Source organism: Leiobunum rupestre, chromosome 1, assembly GCF_980474605.1.
Source record: "Leiobunum rupestre chromosome 1, qqLeiRupe1.1.hap1, whole genome shotgun sequence".
Lineage (NCBI taxonomy): Eukaryota > Metazoa > Arthropoda > Arachnida > Opiliones > Sclerosomatidae > Leiobunum > Leiobunum rupestre.
In genome coordinates, this window is record NC_143384.1 from 17,537,853 (window position 1) to 17,563,282 (window position 25,430).

Here is a 25,430-nt window from a genome sequence, read left to right on the forward strand (position 1 = left end):
AACGCTACGTAATGGAACGCGAAGTAACGCAACGCCAGTTTGCTCCAAGCCTCTCTAACTTTTCGTTTCATTGGAAGCTAGCACCGCTGCTCGCGCTTTGAATAGTATCTGGCTTCACAAAACGACGAAATTGTTACTTTCTGTCGAAACGAAAGTTCTTTTTAGTTTCCTTGATACGATCCATCTTTAAAGAGGCTATTTTTTATCCGTATTAGGCGCTTTGCCTACGAGCGCAGGGACCACAATTGGGAAAAACATTAAACCAGGTGAAATTATGACTGGGCGCATTCAAAGCTCTCAAATACAGCTCCAATAGGAGCTGTTGTAATATATATATATATAATAAGCGAGTGTCAGCTGCTGAGCGTCTAATTCATTTATTTTATTTTTGCTGACTAGCTACAAGCTTTTATTTTTTGCATTATTATTTTTTTTCGTTCTCATATTTTTAAGCTTGGAAAATATTTTTGCGATCAAATCCTCAAACCTCATTTTTGAGCTTGATTAACGCTATTTCCCTTAAGTTACGTGGGTTTTTATTGTCTTGGTTTTGACTTCCCCACCCTGCTGTATTTGCCAACCCGCTTCTAAAGATCCCCCTTTCCAAGCCTCAGTCTGTGGTCGTGATTGTTTGCTTTTGATGTTCAAATAGGTGAAATGCGTGATAGTTGTGCGCCAAAGTATTTCAATTCATAAAATCCATCCTCAAATCAGTCGTACAGTAGCCCAAAAATTAGTAATTGAATATTGGATATTTGTTTTGGAAAGTCCTAAAACTTTTTAATTTACGGTTCCTATAACTGAGTACCCTTATCTAGCTTTATCGAGACACACTTAAATTCCTAAATCTATTGACTTTTTAAAGATACCATTAAATTCCTAAAACCTGATCACCTTTTAGAGACAACATTCAACTCTATTCCTAAAACCTGATCACCTTTTTTGGAGACACGGTTAAATTCCTAAAACCTGATCACCTTTTTTGGAGACACGGTTAAATTCCCAAAACCTGATCACCTTTTTTGGAGACACGGTTAAATTCCTAAAACCTGATCACCTTTTTTGGAGACACGGTTAAATTCCTAAAACCTGATCACCTTTTTTGGAGACACGGTTAAATTCCTAAAACCTGATCACCTTTTTTGGAGACACGGTTAAATTCATAAAACCTGATCACCTTTTTTGGAGACACGGTTAAATTCCTAAAACCTGATCACCTTGTCGGAGACATGGTTAAATTCCTAAAACCTGATCACCTTTTAGAAACACCGTTCAATTCAATTCTTAACCCTTGTCAACCTTTTTGGAGACACGGTTACACCTGATCACCGTTTTAGAGACAAACTCCTAAACCTGATCAAAATTTTCTAAAGAAATTCCTAAACCTGATCACCGTTTTAGAGACTCAGTTAAACTTCTAAACCTGATCACCGTTTTAGAGACACAGTTAAACTCCTAAACCTTATCACCGTTTTAGAGACACAGTTAAACTACTAAACCTGATCACCGTTTTAGAGACACAGTTAAACTCCTAAACCTGATCACCGTTTTAGAGACACAGTTAAACTTCTAAACCTGATCACCGTTTTAGAGACACAGTTAAACTACTAAACCTGATCACCGTTTTAGAGACACAATTAAACCCCTAAACCTGATCAACTAATCTTTGGCGCACATCTGCACGGGACTATTTGTCAAACGAATATTTTAAAAACAATTTTTTTTCATTTTTCTTTCTTCTTCAACTTTTGAAACGTACAAAAAATAGGTAACAATATCCTGTACGTAGCTGTTTTTGGTCCCAAAGGCCCCTGTGATGAGGTCTACGTCAAACATTTGGGCCGTAACTTGTACCAAGTCAACTACACCGTGAAGGACCGGGGCGATCACGTCCTGATCGTCAAATGGGGTGACGACAATATTCCCGGAAGCCCATTCAAAATCGAATGCTCGTAAGAAAAACATCAAATTTTACAGAAAAAAATGTACGAAAATCCCAGTGGAGAAATTTTATAAGTTTGACTCAAACGTCCAAAATAACCAGTCACTTTGAAAAGAAACGAAAAATTTAAAACGAGAAAAAAAATATTTAAAAATTATGGTTTTTCAAAAACCAAAAACGCTTAAAAAAAATATAAAACGCAAGGACTTAAATCAATTTATATTTAAGGGTTAGTAAAATAAAAAAAACCCAAAAACTCTTTACGAAAAAAAATCGGGAAAGTTTCGGTTTGTGGATCTGATATTATTAATATTATTACGGAAACGAATATAATATCCTATTATCGCATTTATCGTTAAGATACGATTTTAATTTGAAGCTTATATACACACACCATAGTTTTATTTACTTTCGAAAATGCGTCGAGATAATTTTTGACTTTTGAAAAATCGAGGCGTTAATTTTTAAAAATCTAGTATTTTGGATTTTAAGATCTCTTGAAATATTTCAAATCTTTTAAAATAAATTAGCAATTTTCTAAAGTTCGATGAATAATCCCAACTTTAAAATTGACTCTTCATAAGCACGTTGACCTATAGTTTTTTTAAATGAAATTTTTACGTTATTAATTTAAATAAAAAATAATTTAATTTCCTTCCCATTGCATTTAAAAATAATTTAATTCGAATTAAAAATATCTAAAATTCGAACGATTTTATCTCTAACCGAGGCTTAGCGTTACATATCGTTCCACGAAAACGTTTTAAGATAAAAAAAAAAGTTTTTACAAAATGAAACACCCCAAACATTTTTATATCTTTTATATATAATATACGTTTGAAATATTTTAAGAAATCTTTGCCCTAAAAATTAAAGATAAAAATAACCAAATAGATTTGTTTTCGAATAAAATTAAATCGTATAATTCTTTTATTTTTGACAGGGAGAGTAATTTTAAAACAAAGCGCCATCCAATGGTGGTTAAAACGTGCCTTATATCTTCCCTGGTGCTATATCAATCTTATAGATAGTTTTAAAGGGGTTTTTTTTGGATTACTTTTTAAGTTTTAATCAAACTTTTTTAAGACAAAAAACGTGATAGTTAAAAAATATTAGAAGTCAGATTGATGAATGAGAGAGATAAAAAACCACTCAATTTAGTCAAACAGTTAGCTAATAATTAAAATTGTTATCGAAATAAATTAATAAATTCAAAAAGTTATTAATAATACGTAAAATAAAATAACACGTTTTCTAAGAGTTGATAAACAATTTAAGTGGAAAAAACTACTTTTGTGTTTGTAATATTGATAAAAACATTTCCTCCCCTCCCCCGTTTTTGCTCCCCCCACGTTGAAATTTACTTAAAAAAACCAACCCAAAATCTAAGCTTGTCACCTGTGTGAGAGTGACGAAAACATTTATTTACCTATCTGTATCTTCTCTGTATCATTATTTGTATTTCCTTATATGTTGTAGCCTTTAGAAATATATGTACTTTTGTTGATACAAATTGTTGCATTGATTATTAAGTAATTTAAGACGAACTCGCCGCTAGGAGGGACAAATTCTTTAAAATATTTATTTTTAAAACGTCAACTACTTCATTTTACAGAAACTTAACATATATCTTTATATATATATATATATATCTACAATTAACAACTACTTTTGGTTTAAAATAACATTTTTCTTTCTGGAATGGAAAATGATTGAGTTTTATTTAGATCCACAGGACGTTTGGTTGTTCGCTTTCTCCAAAATGTAAACCGAAAAATGTCGCTGTAAAAGAAATAGTTAACTATTAGCATAAGTTTATATTATATCATACGAAATAAGTATCTATTTCTCCAGATTTACATCTCAAAAGAACGTCTTTCTCAAGGTCCAAATCGCCTGTTTATAGCAGCATAAGTGGTATTACTCTAAGTACCCAACTTCGAACGGGTTCTATGGGGGCCATGCTTGTCCGTGTGTCAAACTCTTTCTCTCTAAAATAGTACTATCTATACCTGCTACTAAAATGAATGCTAACCATTGCCACGGTAGGCTTCCGCTTAGTGCTCGGTTACTAGAAAGCCGACGGGGATGAAAAAAACGAACGTCTCTCGAGTTTCCTCTCGATTCCCGAAGAGGGGGTTAGTTTTGAATATTCTTTCCCCCAAAACCTCCTATACAAGAGAAACGGCCTAACCCAAGGTTGGTAAAATTACTGCTTGGGCCTAACCCTCCACCCCGTTAATTCCCGTTTGGCACACTAGTGGGCGCCACTAGCAGAAATAAAATTCAAATCTTTCTCTCTTCGATTCTCTCGAGGATTTTTCGCGCTCGCAACGGCCCCCTGAACCACCTCACGTGCCGACGTCACGAAAAGGGAGAGATCACGTCCCAGAGAACAGCAGTTATTGTTTATTACAAATTTCTTCTATATTTTTGAGATCGTCATTTCGAAAGTCGAGATCACCCTTTTCAAGGTCAAGATCACCATTTCAAGGTCAAGATCACCATGAACTAAAGATCTTCGAAGGCACCTGCTAATTTTCAAAATTCATTTCGATAGAAAGAGTAGTGCGAAGCGAAATTCATCAAATACTGACTTTCTAAAACTATTAGAACTATTTTTACACTTTACAACTTTAGGCGGAGTAATACAGGTGTGTATGCATCCGCGGTTTTGACGGAAAATTCACGGCCATTTAAAATTGCCTCGAGCGTGTGAAGGAAAATGTTTAATTTTTATGGTGTAGATCAATACTTATCTCATAAGAGATATTTTATGTACTTTTAATGTTAGCTGTTTTTTTTTAAGTTAAAGCGCAATTTACAGAGTGCTTTTGGGAAAATGTTGCATTTAATGGGAATCAGGGAAAAGCGTGGAACTTACGTCACAAATTGGGGGTCCGTCCGGGATTTTATTATGGGAATTTCCTCACAGTGGCGGTTAGTTGGCAACTTCAATTACGGGGGAGCTAGCGAGCATCTCGGCCGAAGAAGCATCGCTTGCTCAAGGTCAAATACTTTCACCCGCGGGCGACCAGCGCCTTTGAATTTGGGACCCACTACCCCCGGTCCGCGTTAATAACTACAAAGATCCCTTTTCGTTAACAGTAGGCCTCTATATTTTTAAGCATTACAGTGGAGTGAACCGTAAACAAGCCAGGTAAAAAATTGCTAGAGTACCGCGTGTACGAACAATTTCAGTATTTTTAGCGCGTGCTTTAATTTTATCTTAATTGGCCAACTTTCATTTCACTGCCAAGAAAAGTATAGACTCTCATTATTGAAACTGGCTTGTAAACTGAATACCTTTCTAAAAAGGATCTTTTTAGGTAAATAAACATTCAATATTTCAAGCGTGTAGTTTGGCCATAAATACATAAAAATGGGAAAATATTTTCAGTCAAGAACCTACGTGTTGTGGTACGAAATAGATTCAAAATTAGTTAAAAAGCCTAAATTTACCTTATTTACATGGAGTAAAGGTAAGGAGTCGTGTTTTAAGACTATTTTAACGCGTAATTTTTAGGTCAGCTGGAGAATGGGGGTTGACATAAAAGGGGGACGACACCCGACATTTTAATTGCACACGAAGTAGCGTTTACATCAAGGCCTCAGAATGTCATGACGCACGCTTTGACGTCTCCACGCGCCAACGAAAACCCGTGTCGACCACCTTTTGGTTGACCCCCTTTTGGTCGACACCTTTATGTCAGCCACCCATTGCCCAGCTGGACTCATCTTAAACAGGGTTGCTACACGTCAGGGAATTTAAAAATGGGCCTAAAAAGTCAAGAGAATTTGAAGAATTTGTAAAAGGTCAGGAAAAATCAGGGACTTCGATTTTCTTTTGACACTTTTTGAAGGTAATTTTATCTAGATCTAGGACAAATTCTATGACTATCATTATTTCCTTGAAAGTTTGGCTAATTTTTTCAACATTGCAATAACCTTTTTACTGAAATATAAGTCCATTTAAATTTATTCTCTTAAAATGGTCAGGGAATATTCAGGGATTTGGAATCTGAAACTTTTGAGGCAACACTGTTAAAACTTTAAAGCTAGGATTCTAAAGGGGCTTAAAAAATAATAACTTTTTTGGGGTTTATATTATTATTAAGAAAAATTATCCCACCAAATATTTTTCCAAAGCCAGAGGTCAAGGAGCAGGTCACTATGCTTTAGGACTAATTCAGGGCTGCGTTCAACAACCTTCTGATTCATTACCGATTATTTATCAGGAAAACTTCTTCCGGTTGTGACGTCACGATAGATATCAGAAACCTATCAAATTAACCTGTTCTACAAGCGGGTGTTTCTGGGAGGCTATTCTGTAAAAATCAAAAATGCCAAAAAAATCATGATGCGCGTGCGCAGAAGAGGCTGCTATCGAAATATCGAACTATCGATTGTATTGGTCAAATTCAAAATCGTGGCGGTCTGTAATGCCGACGTAATTGATTTTAATGAAATGCTTCGACACACTGATTACAGCGATCACAGCCTTTGGTAGTGCTAAATCTGTAATCGATTATGTAATAGCTTAAGTACAGTCAAAGCTACAGCGTACTGCCGCCTAGGAGCAACAAACACAGCACCCCACACAAGGAGAACGCAGCCCGTCAAAAGTCGTGGATTTTCTTGCGTACATTTTCCATTGGCTAGACGCTTTAGCGCCTGCTGCCGTCGGAAGGGGAAAATTCGGAAATTGTCTTCCCCCCCGCCCGTAAAATGTTCAGCGTAAAGGCTCGTGACGCTCGTCCAATGAAATTCGTACACAACACTGCGTTAGCGTGTTTAAAGGCTAGTTGCGTTCTCCTTGTGTTTGTTGCTCCTAGCTGCCACTACTTAAAATTCAACTTACACAATCGATAGTTTGATATTTTGATATCCGCCCCTTCTCCACACGCGCATTGCCATTTTTGACGGATAGAGAATTTTTTGTCATTTTTGATTTTTACAGAATAGTTTTCCTGATATGTAACACGCGCACGCGGAAGATTTCTGAAGGTTAATGAATCCAGTGTTTGATAATAAAATAATCTGATTAGTTTTAATGTGACTAAATCAAATAAATATTGAATAGTTTACAACGGTTCAATTATGCCACCGTCAGCTAGGATACATGCTTGAGCTCGTTTAACGAGGGAGTTCAATTATTCGAAAACTTGTCATGACAAACAATCATACAGAAATCAGGTTCAATTCATTAACCTTCAATTTCTCGGCTTCTGATAGGTCAAATCAAAGTTATTTGAACTAATAATATGGCGAGCAACAACTTCCTAATTGGAACCAAACCCGTAAACCCAACGGTTCTCGAGATGGTTCAAGGTCATTCAATTTTACACTAGTAAACGAGGAATGTTCCATAGAAATTTGAAATTTAAAAAAAAAGTTTTTCCATTATTCATCATTTTTCGTTTTTTAATGGACACCCTGTATAATCTCCACCAAAACAAGCGAATAGTTTAATTTGGCGTTTTGTAACAGAACAAGCTAAACATTATCCATTTTCTCTTTACTCCCGCTTTTGAGGCCCGCAGGAAATTTAATCCCCGTAACCAGTGGCGTAGCTGAGAACTCAGAGGCCCCCCGCAAAAATCTCAATGGGGGCCCCCTTTTCAATTTTTTATTGTGAGCGGGGCCCCTAAGCTCAGAGCGCCGCGGGCCCTGCGGACCATCAGCTACGTTTTAGGGTAAAAAAAGTGTTCCGTACCTTTCCATTTTCCTTGTTTCAATTTCAATTCGGTGACTTCGTCGATGGTAGCTGGTGGAACGTTGGAACTCTGCACGAAGGAACCGTTGCCCATGATCAGAGTGGCTCTCTCTTCGCTGATGGCAATCCACTTCTTGTTGTCTCCGCTCGTCAGGTACGCTTTGTTACTCAGATCCGTCGCTATGGCGATACTGCGCTCTTTGTCGTAGCCGAGTATCTTGCCCACTTCCCACTGAATTTCTAATATGGTTTGACAACATTTTGTTATAAGTTTCTATCAAGATCTTTCTACGGAGAGGTCAGCCCACGTGCCAATCGAAGCTCAACACGATTGTCATAAGTGAAGTCTGCTTCTAGTGGGTATAAAGGCAGTATAAGGAGTAGATAATATCACTGTCTCGTCGCGCCATCTAACGACAGTTACTGGAACTAATATGATTTTTAACGGTTAAATTATAAAAGACAAAATAAAAGTTATACACTACCATGCGCCATCTAACAACCTTTAGTGGAATTTATATGATTTTTAACGGTTAAATTATAGAAGACTGAATATAAGTTATACACTACCATGCGCCATCTAACAACCTTTAGTGGAATTTATATGATTTTTAATGGTTAAATTATAGAAGACTGAATAAAAGTTATACACTACCATGCGCCATTTAACGACCTTAAGTGGAACTAATATGATTATTAATGGTTAAATTATAAAAGACTGAATCAAAGTTATACACTACGATGTGCCATCTATCGACCTTTAGTGGGACTAGTATGATTTTTAGCGCTTAAATTATAGAAGACTGAATTAAGGTTGTACACTACGATGCGCCATCTACTGAATCTTAACCTTTTAATATATAATTTAACTTAGGTTTAATATTGGAATATTATTACCAATAATTAAGAAGCCAAAATTATTACATTGGTACCATAAAATTGATTTGCCTTATATAATTTTATATAAGTAGTTGAGATAACCAGGATAGATGGCGCAAAGCAGCACAGCGAGATTTTTTTCACTGGTCTGACGGATGAGTTGCACAAAAAATCTAGAGTGCGCTGACCTCTCCATAAAAAGATCTGGTTTCTCCCAAGAACTTACTTTGCCATACTAAACCTCCATTTTCCGAATAGTGGCATTTAGCCAGGCTATTTGTATAAAGATTGGTTTATTAAAAGTAAATAAAAATTTGATTATTTCTATTAGAATTTTCGAGAAGGTATTTATTTCTAATTAGGGATAATTAATATGTTGAGACGACTCTCAAGCATCATGGTCCAATATTCCCTTGGGTACCAGGACCGTATTAAGGCATATGCCAAGTGTGCCATGGCATAGGGCCCCGAAGTTATAGGGCCCTCGTCTTCGAAATAATTTTTTTTTAATATTATTATTATTTTAAGCGAGGGGCAGATCATTTTGTTACAAGGTGTCCTAATAATCATGATTACAAATTTAATCATGATTTAATAATTTTTAATCTTTGTACAGCCAAAGTTACAGATTTAATTTTAATCTAATCTCATCATGATTTAATCATACGAGGGTGTCCCTATAATCATTGGAGTGATCTGCCCCTCGATTTCAAGTCAAAAAGTAAGGTCTGAATTATTTTAGGGGCCCCAAATTCTACTGGGCACAGGGCTCCCAATAGTGTTAATCCGGGCCTGCTTGGTTGGATAAATCGTTCAATATAGTAATTCTATCCCAAAGTATAATTAATTACATTCTTAGTATTTGTTAGTATTTTTAATTAAGTGACTTTTTTACCTGTTAACATTATTGGCGTCACAATAAAATAATGTGTTTTTCTTCGGATCGGCCACGAAATGTGCGCTCACAAATTCTGTAAATATGATAAATAGGGTTTATTTTATTTCTAATCGAAAGCAAGTAGTTGATTTTAAATGACGAAAAGCTGACCTTTCTTGGAGCTAAGTGACGACGGAGTTGAGTCCTCTACTTCGGAAGATTCGTCGCAAACGCCTTTAGGTTATCAACGTACAATTATTTTAATTTTAATATCGGTTTAATTCCTCCTTACCGTATTATCAGGATCTTTTGAAGGAGGGGTCAGCGCACTTGCCTATCAAATGAGGGAAGTTTTTAAGGGCAGCCAGCGTGAAGATGGCGCTACTAACAAGGAGAGTACCCGAGGTGTTTATTGCCGATTTAGTTCAAAGTCGGCCGTAATGTAGACCTATATGAGATATGAAATTTCCCAAAAGGAGACGTTGCACTACCCATTCGATTTGTCATGGCAACCGAAAATGTTTTTGACCACTTACATTCAAAATATGATTTTTTCCTTATTTTACCCAAAATTTGTTACAAATTTACCCTAAAAATGTTTCAATTTACCCAAACTTGATGAAATTTACCTAAATGTGGTCGAAATTATACAATTCGTGATTTTTTTAAAAAATTTCAAAATTTTCGTAGCTGTGAAACCGAGAAAATCCCATGCTTTTTTAAATGGAGATTTTATTGTTTTAAGTGATCAAAAACATTTTCGGTTGCCATAGAAAATCGAATGGGTAGTGCAACGTCTCCTTTTGGGAAATTTCATATTTCATATAGGTCTACATTACGCCCGACTTTGAAAAAAATCGGCAATAAACACCTCGGGTACTCTCCTTGTAAGTACAAGAAGGTTTAAGCTATTTCCACCAATGGGAAAGCAGGTGCCCAATATAAAAGAAGGGCCAACGTCAATAACCTTTCACCCGCTTTTTTCCATTGGTGGAAATGGCATAACTCCCTAGTACTTAGTGGCGCCATCTAAAGGTGGCTGCTCTTAAGAATTTCCCTAGATGCTATACTTTCCTCACAAGCGTACTCTGCTCCTGGTGATGGGAAAGAAAATGCAGAGGGGAAAACATCACTGTCTCGTTGCGCCATCTTACGATCGCTAGTAGAACTAATATGACGGTAGACCCAATAAAGGCTGTACAATATGATACGCCATTTATTCAATCTTAACATACTCATTTCTTATAAAACGTCTATTCAATATATACCTATATTAAGATATTATTAAAAATAATTAAGAAAGCCAAATAATTATATCGGTACCTTAAAATAATTTGTTTTATATAATTTGTTATGTGTATTTTGGGTAATTAGTATAGATGGCGCAAAACAACACAGTGATATTTCCCTAGCCTGAAATAATGTACACTAATACGATACGCCATCTATTCAATCTTAACATATTCATTTCTTATAAAACGTCTGTTTAAATATTAAGATACTATTAAAAATAATTAAGAAAGCAAAATAATTAGGTATATTGGTACCATAAAATAATTGGTTTTATATCATTTGTTAAATGTAGTTTGGGTAATCAGTATAACTAACAGTAAGTGATATTTCTTCCCGGCCTGAATTTGACGAACGTGTTGCGCAAAAAAGCCGAGTGCGCGCTGACCTCTCTATCAAAAGATCCTGCGGTATGATGCAAATACCTGATTGGCTGCTTAAACTGCAACCGTAGAGCTCGAACTGCATGGCGGCGTATTTTTCGAATTCCTTTTCTTTTTCGGTTTCTTCGACGAATAGTTTAAGAAACCTGGCTTCGGCCGGATTGCTGATTCGACTCGTGGCCGAGTTCCCTTCGTACGATAACCCGGAAACCTGTTATCAATCACGCAAGAGATCGTGATTACGTGATACACCAATTCAGTATGTACTGTGGCGCCATCTACGGCTTTTTACGAAAGCAGATAATATTTATGTTTCGCAGAAACAAGAGAAAACGAAATTACATACTATCATAAGTAACATAAAAAATTCGTAGCTAAACAGGTCAAACTCTTTCACAAAGACAACATACTGCTCAGTGGCGTAGCCAGGATTTTGTTTCGGGGGGGGGGGTACACCATTGAAAAAATAGTAAAAAAATACAAATATTTGTACGTACGACCATACGTTTCGCCACTGATACTGCTACTATAGTAAGACTTGGAAACTTAATTAGTCTTTGATTTTAATAATTATCTAAATATGCTAAAGGACAATCTTGTACATAATAAACATAATAAATAGAAAAACCGCTATTGTACAATAAACAAACATTTATTTAAAAACTGCTACAGCCGTTTCGACGCTATTACCAGCGTCGTCGTAAGGCAATATTACAATACTAGCTCTCGAGTCTGTAGAGAGCGCGACAGAAAAAATTCACTGTAATTGCAATTCGAGTAGCGTATACATTCCTTTTATGTACCGAATACCTAAAAAGGAAATCACCCTGGGCAGGGCCATCTATATTGTTAATTAATTGGTTGTTCATTTTTAATTTAACAAATTCAACAATTCTCTAATATTTAATTTTATTAAGTTACTTTCCCTAGAAATTAATACAACTTCTTTTGTATCTATGTCGTGTAGTGGGCCTTTTTTAACATGGTCTGCAATGGCCTTTTGTCTTCTTAATCTCGGGTCAGCTTCGTGCTCTTTCGTTTAGTTTGTCCTATACAGGGTGTTACGGATAAGAGTACCGAAACTTTCTATACAAATTCTATGGGTCTCTATGAGTAAAAAATGTCTAATAAACATGGGTCCTAAAGTGCTTCGTTTCAGAGATATGGGCTCCCAAGAAACTACCCCAAAACCGGACACAGCCTTAAATCTGGCAACAATATTCTTCCTTGAACCAAATTGTTTTCATTAAACTATCAATTGTTTTTTATTCGTGAGGCGAGAAACTTTAATAACAAGTGGCAAAAGTTCATTAATGCCGTTTTAGAAGTAAAATGAGTTTGAAGACAAAGCCATTTTAATTTTATTGACACGGTTCCAAATAAAATAAAAACATTTTGTCGTTACGAACGATTTTAATTATCAAAATTAAAGATACAAATGTCATAAGATTTCTAAAAGAATGCTTTTAAGTTTGTCTTATTCGTTCTGTGATTAATATGGGACGTCCAAGAACGCTTATTGGGTTAGAAGTTCAAAGATTCAATCGTTCGTCTATTTGGTAAAACCAGTCGAAATATTATGTGTACCTCTCTCCAGGTTACATGCCAATCACAAAAAAAAACAATGTTTAAACTTTGTGTCTATCTGACACCAGTCTTTTAGGAATCTACTGCTGGTTGAATCTTTGAGCTTCTAGCCCATTTTTTTTGAGCCCGTCCGTGCAATAAGCGTTCCTAGACCAAGGATCCTTGCCTAGACCAATGTGCCATATTAGCTACAAAACGAATGCGACAATTTTAAAACCATTCCTTAAGAATTTTTATGACTAAATTAAAATGGCTTTGTCTTCAAACTCATTTTACTTCTAAAAGGACATTAATGAACTTTTGCCACTTGTTATTAAAGTTTCTCGCCTCACGAATAAAAAACAATTGATAATTTAATGAAAACAATTTGGTTCAAGGAAGAATATTGTTTGCCAGATTTAAGGCTGTGTCCGGTTTTGGGGTAGTTTCTTGGGAGCCCATATCTCTGAAGCGAAGCACTTTAGGACCCATGTTTATTTGACATTATTTATTCATAGAGACCCATAGAATGCATATAGAAAGTTTCGGTACTCTTATCCGTAACACCCTGTATAGCCCATTTGGCAACAGTTACTCTGTCTTTTCTAATACGAAAATGGTTGACAATTTTGTTTATCGGTATAAAAATTGGTTTAACATTATTATTTTTACAGACGTGGCCAATTTCCTTCGAAATGTTAGCTATTTTCCGCACCGTTGTATTAGTAAACTTTGTATAGATGGCGCCAGCGTTCTCATTTAGGTAATAATGAACTTTACACCAAAAGCTCTTCTACCGGAAGATCTCCCGGCAACGGTGTTCTACCTAGATGGCCAGGTGCTCCCGGAGGTAGACGAGACGAAATACCTGGGGGTAATAGTATCCACCCGCGAGGACTACCTCGACGCTACGAATGCGGCCCGTATTACGAAGGCGAATAGGTTGAAAGGTTCAATCTCCTCGACGAGCCGTGCGTCTTACGACAGATACGAGGTGGGCCGCGCCCTGTGGAAGTCCGTCGCCGTCCCCGCCCTGACGTTTGCCACGGAAAGTTTGTGTCTAAATGCCACAACTTGGAAGATCCTCGAGCGAAGGCAAAGGGAAGTTGGCAAGGTGTCCCTGGGAGGCAACGCCATCACGGCTAACGCGGCCATAGAAGGGGAGATTGGCTGGTCCACTTTCGAGGCACGGGAAGCCCGAGCGAAGATGAATTTCCTCGGAGCATGCCTACAGGCTCCCCCGGATCGCCAGATACGTGCGGTATACGACTATATCGATAGGCCCGCCCACCGAACGCAATGGAGCCGCCGCACAAATCGCCTCTACAGGAAGTTCGCGGTCCGGGCGAACCTGGGAACCTGCCCCACCACAAAACTGTGGCGACAACAGGTATGGCGGGACGTCGCAGCCACAAACGAATCGCGCTGGAAAAAAGAGGTCAGTAGCAAGAACAGCCTTCGGGACTACGCCTTAAAGCAAAAGCCAGCCAAAGAAGCCATATATGACAACAGCCGAGGAAGCTGCCTACTGTTCCAGGCACGCACCGGCGCCCTCCCAACGGCAGCCAGGGAGTTCGAGATCCTTGGGAACGCACCAACATGCAAACTCTGCGCTGCCCCGTCAGAAACCGTGGCTCACATCTTGGAAGAGTGCCCGGCGTTGACCCCGGAGCGACTTTTAATACGTGAGTCCGAGCAAATGCCTATGGTAGTAGCCCCATCATCCCCGGATTATCTCCGATGGCTTGGACTAACGGAAGACAAACAAAAAACAGAGACGACGGAGGCCACCAAACACCTCTTGGACAGGTGGTGGTCGCTCCGCAAATCTACAAAAAGACCAACGTGGTGACACACACCATGTCCCCCCACTGCGCCCCTTATCCGAAAGTTTAAGTGAGCCTCCCTGATTTAAAAGGGACCAAATTCGGAGTGGAAAAGTGAACCGAACTGAACTGAACTGTAAACGAGTGCTACTCCCCCCATCATATATTGTAAAGCCCCTTTTCGCACGAGGAGGACGAGGGACTTCTCTTTTGGCGACGATAGCGCGCAGTCATTACGATGTAACTCAGCCGAATTAAACCTTTTATTATATTTTTTTATTAAACCTCGCATATCAAACATACTGTAAATAAGCATATGCAAGCCATCAGATCACCGTTATTTAGGTATTCGGTACATAAAAGGAATGTGTGTGCTACTCGAATTTTAATTACAGTGAATTTTTTCTGTTGCGCTCTCTACAGACCCGAGAGCTAGTATTGTAATTTTGCCTGACGACGACGCTGCTTAGCGTCGAAACCACTGCAGGAATTTTTAAATGAATGTTTGTTTATTGTACAATAGTGTTTTTTTTATTTATTTATTAAGTTTATAATTATGTTTATGCTTATTCCAAGTTGATTGGCGTTTACCCATAAAGTAGATTTTCAAAATATAGCTAAGATAGCCTAAGTGAAGATAACGTTACATATCGTATATACTATTCTCCACCACCCTCCCCCTTTTCGGCTTTCCGTTGCTACGCAATTCGTTTTGAATTTTTAACGTTTAGGCTTAGTTTCTCTTTTAGATTTGACAGTCGCCAGGACGAAACCGGTCTAGCGTTGGAATTTCTGGCTAATTTATTTAATTTAATTTAGTTTTGCACTCGAAGATCTATTTTGTCCGAGTTTCGCGTCTTTAGGTTTGCTCGAAGACCTATCGGTACGAGCTATTAGTAAGTTTTTAAATTTCTTCAAATTTGTTTAGGGTTTTGAAATTTACGCGATAGACATTTCTAAAATGGATTAATATAACACGCGCAGCAACCTTCAGGAATTTATCAGAAAATAGGCCAAATTCGAAATTCCCGCCACCGATTTACCGGAAATTCGGGCTAGTATCTTTCCGCCAAATGTACTAGATATTTTGCCTCACAATTGTCAGTATAGGTGATTTCGCCTTGGGCATAATTAAACACTAAACCCTCATTGCGCCATAACTCTGAACATCAGTCCGATGATAATATTTGCTAATTAGAGAGTTCAAATCAGAACTCGAAATCTTGTAGTGTGTACAGCCTGCACCTCGTACAAGTACCATATACCCGTTTTTTGCCTTTTTCTGGTGCTGGCTTATTCTGTCTACTGTCATACTTATTGCGATTTATGTTACTAATGATATTAAATATTTCTGTTTTCTGGTAGTAGATGGCGCATATGTGTTGTATTTATTATCGTGTATTTACGTTCAATCCCGGCAGCCAGTCAACGCCATTTAGACTGCTACTCAAACTGTATTTGACCAACTTTCTTGTGCCGTCAGTATGCGCCACTTGTAGCTGAGCCACTCTGGTTGTCTTGAGGAAATCGACTTGCCAATAAGGTTTGCCAGTCCCCGTTTTTATCGGTAGAGACCAAACTATAGGCGTGACATAAGTATGTTAAAATGGCACTCCATGCTACGGGCATAGATATATGAAATAGCATGGATACCTTACACTGCACAGGGGCCCGTGGGAAGAACACGGAAGAGACAGCTAGCAAAAGACCCATATTTTCTGGATGCGCTACGTAATAGTGCCATCTATCGGTGACCAAAATTAGTATTTGGAAAATACTTTCTGGATGCGCTACGTAATAGTGCCATCTATCGGTGACCAAAATTAGTATTTGGAAAATACTTTCTGGATGCGCTACGTAATAGTGCCATCTATCGGTGACCAAAATTAGTATTTGGAAAATACTTTCTGGATGCGCTACGTAATAGTGGCATCTATCGGTGACCAAAATTACTATTTGGAAAATACTTTCTGGATGCGCTACGTAATAGTGGCATCTATCAGTGACCAAAATTAGTATTTGGAAAATATTTTCTGGATGCGCTACGTAATAGTGGCATCTATCAGTGACCAAAATTAGTATTTGGAAAATATTTTCTGGATGCGCTACGTAATAGTGGCATCTAGCAGTGACCAAAATTAGTATTTGGAAAATACTTTCTGGATGCGCTACGTAATAGTGGCATCTATCAGTGACCAAAATTAGTATTTGGAAAATACTTTCTGGATGCGCTACGTAATAGTGCCATCTATCGGTGACCAAAATTACTATTTGGAAAATACTTTCTGGATGCGCTACGTAATAGTGCCATCTATCGGTGACCAAAATTAGTATTTGGAAAATACTTTCTGGATGCGCTACGTAATAGTGCCATCTATCGGTGACCAAAATTAGTATTTGGAAAATACTTTCTGGATGCGCTACGTAATAGTGCCATCTATCGGTGACCAAAATTAGTATTTGGAAAATACTTTCTGGATGCGCTACGTAATAGTGGCATCTATCGGTGACCAAAATTACTATTTGGAAAATACTTTCTGGATGCGCTACGTAATAGTGGCATCTATCAGTGACCAAAATTAGTATTTGGAAAATATTTTCTGGATGCGCTACGTATTAGTGGCATCTATCGGTGACCAAAATTAGTATTTGGAAAATACTTTCTGGATGCGCTACGTAATAGTGGCATCTATCGGTGACCAAAATTACTATTTGGAAAATACTTTCTGGATGCGCTACGTAATAGTGGCATCTATCAGTGACCAAAATTAGTATTTGGAAAATATTTTCTGAATGCGCTACGTAATAGTGCCATCTATCGGTGACCAAAATTAGTATTTGGAAAATACTTTCTGGATGCGCTACGTAATAGTGGCATCTATCGGTGACCAAAATTACTATTTGGAAAATACTTTCTGGATGCGCTACGTAATAGTGGCATCTATCAGTGACCAAAATTAGTATTTGGAAAATATTTTCTGGATGCGCTACGTAATAGTGCCATCTATCGGGGACCAAAATTACTATTTGGAAAATACTTTCTGGATGCGATACGTAATAGTGCCATCTATCGGTGACCAAAATTAGTATTTGGAAAATACTTTCTGGATGCGCTACGTAATAGTGCCATCTATCGGTGACCAAAATTAGTATTTGGAAAATACTTTCTGGATGCGCTACGTAATAGTGCCATCTATCGGTGACCAAAATTAGTATTTGGAAAATACTTTCTGGATGCGCTACGTAATAGTGGCATCTATCGGTGACCAAAATTACTATTTGGAAAATACTTTCTGGATGCGCTACGTAATAGTTCCATCTATCGGTGACCAAAATTAGTATTTGGAAAATATTTTCTGGATGCGCTACGTAATAGTGGCATCTATCGGTGACCAAAATTAGTATTTGGAAAATACTTTCTGGATGCGCTACGTAATAGTGCCATCTATCGGTGACCAAAATTAGTATTTGGAAAATATTTTCTGGATGCGCTACGTAATAGTGCCATCTATCGGTGACCAAAATTAGTATTTGGAAAATACTTTCTGGATGCGCTACGTAATAGTGGCATCTATCGGTGACCAAAATTAGTATTTGGAAAATACTTTCTGGATGCACTACGTAATAGTGCCATCTATCGGTGACCAAAATTAGTATTTGGAAAAAGGAAAGCGGTAGCTTAGGCCTAATAATGTTGATAGCCCTTGAGTAACGTGGAGTGGAAGTCACGTGCCATTTTGTTTTTGGTTTTGGTGGAAAGATGGCGCTATAACGTTGCGTATCCATAAAAACTTGTTGAGGTTAGCGGTAATAGTGAGTGTAGGGAGCTGTTGGCTCGCGTGGAATGAAGGGCTTGGCACCACCCTCCTACGCGTTGTAACCCGGACACTTGGATTAATGGCATTAAAAGTCGCTTAATGACTTAGGCCTAAGGTGGTGTCTTGGGTATTAGCCTAGCTGATTATTATTATTATTATTAATATTATTATTATTAAAATACACGTTGTCCGCTAGCTGTCACTTCCGTATCAGTCCCTCGTCAAATTGTGGATGTAAAATATTTAATATATCTGTGGCTACGGGCATAACGTCACTTGTGAACCACACCGGGTGTCATTGGCAATGGCGAAGTTAATTTTGTTGCAATGTTTAATTTTTGAGCAAACAAATGTTGATTGTGTCACTCAACAAAGTACTGTTGCGTACATGTTTAAGACCCCTAGTGACGGGTTTTAAAAGTAGATTATAGGCAATATCGTAAATTAATTAATTAATCCAAATTCATGCTTGCTAAGAATATGGAACTGCAGAGATTCTAAATCTTATTTTCGTACAGTATAATTCCCAATAGGTGATTATGAAAAATATCGGTGGTCACGTGATTTGGTTAAGTACTAACAAGTTGAAAGTATCAAAATTGGCCCTTTTAGTAAATTCGTCTGGCTAGTTGGGCAAGGGTTAGCGAGATTTCTATAATTTCATCATTGTTCAATCGAAAGGATTTTTCGTTTTTCGTTTTGAGAGAAGTTTGCAAAGTCGTTAAATTAAGGTAATTGATTTATTAAATGAAATATTTTAAAATTCTATCCAAATTGATTTTAATTCATTTTCAGGTTTAATCTAGATTTAAATCCTAATTATGAGTGTGGTCATTTATTTTACAGCCTTTACAATTTCAACTAAAATTGGGCTTGTTTCTTTATCAATACTTGGTCTAGAACTATAAGAAATAAAAAAATATATATAATAAATTTGTTAACTTTATGTATTTTTAATAATTTTAGAAAAATACTAACTTTTCAAACAATCAATCCATGGTTGGTGCTTTTAACTAAACGCGGACGATCGGGGCCTCGGTAGGTGCAGGCGAATTTAAGCAGCCGACGCTTTGTCAAAAAATAACCAACTCCCGTGAGCCTCTGCGCGCAATTCTTTTTCATAATCACCTATTATACGTTAATTTAGTGATTTATCATCCATAGTTATTACAGGGTTGCCACGGTGCCTGGAAAAGTCAGGGAATTTGAATATGGGTATAAAAATCAGGGAAAAGTCAGGGAATTTTAAAAATTAGTCTAAAAGTCAGGGAAATGTCAGGGAATTTAATTTTGTTTGCAAATAGGAAACGTTTTCTAAAATATAGGTTAAAAAATAGAAAATATTGGCACAAAATTAGTCAGGGAAAATTTCCGGAGATGGTCAGGGAAAACCTGAAAAAGTCAGGGAATTTGATTGTGAAAAAAAATATGGCATCCCTGTATTATAATTACAAATAACTTAAGTACCAAACCATTAATATTGTGTTGTGGTCTGGTAAGTATGATCCAAGGATAACTGTGTCACTGTGTGGCACAACCCGTAACAGACACCATGAGCTACTGTGTGGCACAACCTTTAGTGACGCTACTGCCTACAGGGGGTCAGTTTGATTTTACCTCCTGCCGATCCAATTCGACCGTATTTTCCTTCGGTATCTGGACTGGATGAAGTGGACGAGGTAATCTGGCAGTCCTGCACCGTCCCTGAGCCGACACCCAACTCTTCCAGACACTCTACAACAAAAAAACAAGTTTAGATTCGTCGTTAATAGACTGATACGCATTTGGTCCTTTCACCGTGGTAACTCCATTAGAGGAACATTTATAAATACCCGAAGTCTTACCAGATGGCGCCAGCAGTCTGAAACGTAGATATTTAAAAAAAAACAAAGAAAAACCGCAAAAAAATTGGAAATTTTTCGTATTTCGTGAAACTTTTACTTTAAAAGAAATAAGTTTGATCATACTCTCCCGGTTCCCAAAATACATATTGAGACAAGGGAGAAGATCCTTTTACAGGCGTAACGCCATTAGAGGACGATTTTTAAATACCCGAAGTCCTACCAGATGGCGGTAGCAGTCTAAAACATACATATTTTACAATATCGAAAACCACAAAAGCAAATTTCGTATTTCATGAAATTTTTTCTTTAAAAGAAATAATAGTTTGATCACAAAACACGTGATTCTGTAGTCCTACCTTCAAAGGCTCAAAACTCGAGTGATTGTGGCCCTTTAAACGTATATCTTTCTAAACCTACAACTGAATATAGTCGCAAAGTTTTAGCTTTTTATCCTAAGTAGCTTATTAACAATAAGTGTGACACTTTGTATCATTTTAACGGAAATTTTCTGACCAAACCTTTTTTCAACACTGACACTCGTGCTCAGCACCGACTTGGACTCGCAACCACCAACCGAACTCAGAAGTATATTATCGTCCTAGGCAGTAGCATGGACCAAGAATCTAAGGGGACTCACAGTTCCAGATATTTTGACACGGTAGGCGTGGCCTAAATTGGAAGGCTTACTGAGGTACATCAGCCACTTTTTAGCGCTTCAAGAATTCTGTTCATCTATCACTACGAAAGGCTTAGTCGGGGCTTAGGCGACAGTACGCGCGAGAAAGTTAGGTTAAGTTTTGTTCATTAAATGAAATGCATTCCAGTGAATTGGATTCAAAAAACCTCAGCCATACGCAGCTTACTGGTCATTTTTACTTAATTACCATTACTTAAACTTTTAAAGAACCAATTTCAAAAATAAAACTAAAACTTACTAAGCCTAATCAACAGCGGCGCCATTTTGTCAAAATTGAACGTGAACGCTCTACGAAACTACGCCGGAAATCGACTTCAGCGACGCCAAGTTTGTCCACATTGAACTAAAACTAACCGTGATTTTCCTATCCTCAGTATTCACGCGTGCTTTTAAAAGTCTGAACAGTGAGTCCCCTTAGATTCTTGGTCGATGGTAGTAGCAAGGTGAGTATTTATTCCCTTCTAAACAGTAGCGGCGCTAAGATTTTTTCACGGGTGGGCTAATTATTTTGTGGCCCCTAAGAATTTAGTGGCCCTAACAACCATGGAGTGTAGCTACACTCCATTTTACAAATTTAGTGACAACTTATAATTTTTCCAGGAAGCGAGAAGAGCAAGGTCGTTTTCTTGGTGCGGCTCTCGTCGCGTTTACTGGACCCCCTATGACCTTGTATCCGACCTGGAGGGGACATGTGCATGCCCGGGGTATTTCCCTAAATTCCCTTTCTTTTCTTCCTATTGTCCATTCAACTTTATCTCAATTTCCGCTCCCTTCCTAACAAATCTATCTGTTTATGGTCTACTATCTTATTGAGTAAACAAATTGATTTTTTTCCAGAAAAAAATTTCTTGGCATTAAAACAAATTTCTAGAGATAAATAAAATTCATAAATTCAAATATGTGGCCTCTTAATTATAAATATGTGTATCAGTACCTTCATTGTCGATTTCGAGCATAATGTAATCCATTTGCCCACACACGGAGAGTTGGTTGTTGATTTTGCAGAGTAGATGGTAGGGAATGGTGCCGTACTCGTGGCCAGCGCCGAACCCGCGTGAGTTGTTGGGGTCCGCTTGGAAGGTCAGCGTCAGAGATACGTTGTTCATGTACAAAAGGAACGGAATCTGTTGACAACGCGTGGTTTTTTGTTAAAAACGCTTAATGTTTGTTGCCATCTAGGAGCAACAAACACAGCACCGCACACAAGGAGAACGCAACTCGTCAAAAGTCGTGCATTTTCTTGCGTACATTTTTCATTTGTTAGACGCATTAGCGCCTGCTGCCGTCTCCCCTCCCCCTGCCCGTAAAATGTGCAACGTCCAATGACATTTGTACACAGCACTGCGTTAGCGTTCTCCTTATGTTTGTTGCTCCTAGTAGCCATAATGTATTTATTTATACTTAGGAAAAATGACTACGATAAGACCATAGACCACCTACACCAGAAGGACTCGCATCACCTCGACATAAGGTGTCTCAAAAGTGACGCGGATTTTTTTAAAGCAAACAGAAAATAGCGCGTGAATTTTTTTTAATTTTACGAAATTTAAATTAAAAATATGCCCCCCCCCCCGATGTATTAAATATATTTTAAATATAAATTTCAATTTGAACAAATTTACCATCATCTTGTACATTAACTTAATAAACCCAAGAGGAATTTTATCGAGTTACCTGGTTTTGGAAATAAGATAGCGAAACGCGAACACTTTAATTTCAATTAATTTTTAGACCATCCGAATTTTTCGAGTTACCTGGTTTTGGAAATAAGGTAACGAGTGAGTTAGATGGCGCCTGTATCAATTTGCATAAAATTCAAATATGACAATAAAGCGTACGTGAGTTGAGGGGTCCGCAAATTGGCCAGAAATCTCACTTAAAATTAATAATTTCTTAACGCAACCGTAAACGTAGTTCAGAAATGATCAGTACTAACTAAAAATATAATATTCAACCATGTCGCTCCTAATTTAAAACACTAAAATGGAAAAACGATTAACTTCTTGGACTCGGATTTAAAAAAAATGTATTCGGATATATTTGGATTCCGATGCCGGTAAATGTAGCGTCCAAATAGATATCTTTGAAATTTCTAACCCTAACTGGATAAGAGTTACGTACGACACGGCGGCATCGGCTACACTGTACGTGAAACCAATACACATATCAGTTGGATTGTTTGTTAAAAGTGGTGCGCGTGCTCGTCTTTGTATCTTTAAAACTGCCTCTACTAGCCGTGAGATGGGGCTCCTAAAAAAGCCGCATCACATTCGAGACATAAAAAATAGAAATTACTAGCAGAGGTACATGTCCCTCTTGGGGTAGGTGGGTTGTGGTTAGACGATCCACGGGCATCATGGACTAGTTTCACTCCGTCTCAAGAGGGGGAAGGAGAAACGTCACGGGCGTGTACTTCATACAAGGTTTTATGTAACCAATGAAATAGCCCGCTGATTTTATTTTGATTAGGGGGAGGAGCTTACTGTTAGACTCTAAAATCGTCTCCCAAAGTATAAATAAATTATTGGTTTTGGTAAACCCGATATGACCTTAATTTCGAGCCACGTTTGATGATTTTTCATGACCGGTTTCTGCAGCTTAGAAATATTGTCGTACGTCATTTTTAAAAAAGTGATGTACGGCGGTAGATGGAGTTGTATGCTGGCTTCCATGGGTTCCAACACGGATTCTTCCGATAGACTGACGGAGCCCATTACCGTCACTTTTTCCCTGCAGATGAAATTTGACCGCTTGGTGTTGGTTATGATAATAGAGAGGTTAAGCCCTTCCTCTGGAAAACGTGAACGGGGAACTTGTAGCTGAGTGTAGACGTAGCTTTATTGCGTACAGTCTGCACTCCTACAAGTTCTGCCTACACATTTTCAAGAGTAAGACTTAATTTTATCTAGCAGGATCATTTTATGGAGAGGTCAGCGCACGAGGGTATCGCTTCCAGTCGTCACACTGGGGAAAAATCAGAGTGCTTCGTTGCGCCATCTAACGACCGCTAGTGCAACTAATATAATTTTTAGAGCGGATATTATGGTAGACTGAATAAAGGTTGTACACTACGATGTGCCGCTAGCGATCTAATGAATCATAACATTCTAACATTCAATATATTATATAATTTATATTAAAATATTAAGATAATATTACCAATAATTAAGAAAACCAAACAATTATATTGCTGCCTTAACTTAATTTGTTTGGTATAATTTCTGATATGTTGTTGGGGTACCAGTATAGACGGTGCAAAACAGCAACAAGAAAGAATCTCCCTAGTGTTATGTGGCGCCACCTTCAGTTAAGTCGGAGTACAAATTTTCGTTATTATATTTGTACCATAACTCAATTTGTTTTGCATAATTTCCGACCAATTACGGCACCAGAATAGATGTCGCAAAATATAAAAGTGAAATTGTTTCCTCGGCCTAAAACTGACGAACGCGTTGCGCAAATATTCGGGAGTACGCCAACCTCTACATCAAACGACCCTGTAACTATTATAACCTTACCCTTGTTTGACGGGCTCCTCTTTGGTGGGTTTCAAATCCATCAGGATGTCCACTTTCTCGGTTCCCGCGCGTATCACTTCGACGATTTGTTTGACCTCTAAAGTGGAGCCACTCATGGCCACGGTCAAGGCCAGTTCGTGTTTGCTGCCAGCCGTGGTCGCCGGGTGATCGGTCAGTTCGACCTCCACCTCGAAGACAAGGTCGTCGTCTCCGGCTCGGTACCTTCTCAAGGTGTGGGAGGCGCCCGTGTTGGCGATGTAGCCGAGGTCGGCTCTGACTTGGGTGGTTTGGTTGGTCTTGACGGTGGTCGAGATGAAGACGCTTTCGGGGCCCAGCTTCACCGGACACGGAATGTTGTCTCCCGTCGTGATGATTCGGAATCCGTGGATGGTCATGATGGCCCGCTCCTCCTCGGTGCTGGCCATCGCGGTGATGACCATCTTGACCACGCTCTCCCTCGGAATTGTCACCACGAATTGAACCCATTTTCTCTCTCGTAGTCTAAATCCCACTTTCTCTATTTTAGGCTTGACCGTTGCGTTATCCTGCAGGTTCAAATTATCACTTAAAATTAATATTTTTATATTAGTATTTTAATTATTATTTTTGGGCTTTACCGTAGCGTTATCCTGATGGTTAAAAATTCTACATTATAATTAATTATTATTATTATTATTATTAAAATAATAAAACTATTATTATTATATAAATATATTACAGCATATTAATAGATGATTTTATTATATTATAATTATTTTATTAATATATTATAGTATATTTATCGATTAAATTATTATGTAATGTAATTATAGTATAATTATTATATTAATATATTACAATAAAATAATCGATGATATTAATATATTACAATAAAATAATCGATGATATTAATATATTACAATAAAATAATCGATGATATTAATATATTACAATAAAATAATCGATGATATTAATATTAATTTTAATAAATTATGGTATATTACATGAATTAATTATTAATATTATAATATAATATAAAATTAAAATTATAATATAATATTATTAATAATATAAAATAAAATAAAAATATATAAT

General features: G+C 37.6%; 2 protein-coding genes across 3 annotated transcripts in view; one reads left to right on the forward strand and one right to left on the reverse strand.

Annotated features, from left to right (window-relative positions):
• The window catches only part of cher (filamin A protein cher), a 90,992-nt gene extending 87,537 nt beyond the window's left edge, over window positions 1-3,455 (forward strand). The window contains exon 32 of one of the 2 annotated variants that reach the window (XM_090175848.1): window positions 1,769-3,455. In XM_090175848.1, coding sequence (XP_090031974.1) covers window positions 1,769-1,956 — 188 coding nt within the window. In that variant the 3' untranslated portion in view covers window positions 1,957-3,455. Of the gene's footprint in view, window positions 1-215; window positions 381-1,768 lie in introns of those variants that run through there. The other variant, XM_090175859.1, reaches the window with a different exon arrangement.
• A 181-nt stretch (window positions 3,456-3,636) lies between these two features.
• The window catches only part of LOC149961213 (uncharacterized), a 39,078-nt gene continuing 17,284 nt past the window's right edge, over window positions 3,637-25,430 (reverse strand). Inside the window, exons 14-24 of the mRNA XM_090159624.1 lie at window positions 24,357-24,901; window positions 23,388-23,568; window positions 21,773-21,962; window positions 19,915-20,031; window positions 15,886-16,058; window positions 11,130-11,298; window positions 9,586-9,648; window positions 9,433-9,508; window positions 8,764-8,810; window positions 7,659-7,898; window positions 3,637-3,724 (exon numbers count right to left, since the gene is read on the reverse strand). Coding sequence (XP_090015750.1) covers window positions 3,666-3,724; window positions 7,659-7,898; window positions 8,764-8,810; window positions 9,433-9,508; window positions 9,586-9,648; window positions 11,130-11,298; window positions 15,886-16,058; window positions 19,915-20,031; window positions 21,773-21,962; window positions 23,388-23,568; window positions 24,357-24,901 — 1,860 coding nt within the window. The 3' untranslated portion in view covers window positions 3,637-3,665. The remainder of the gene's footprint in view (window positions 3,725-7,658; window positions 7,899-8,763; window positions 8,811-9,432; window positions 9,509-9,585; window positions 9,649-11,129; window positions 11,299-15,885; window positions 16,059-19,914; window positions 20,032-21,772; window positions 21,963-23,387; window positions 23,569-24,356; window positions 24,902-25,430) is intronic.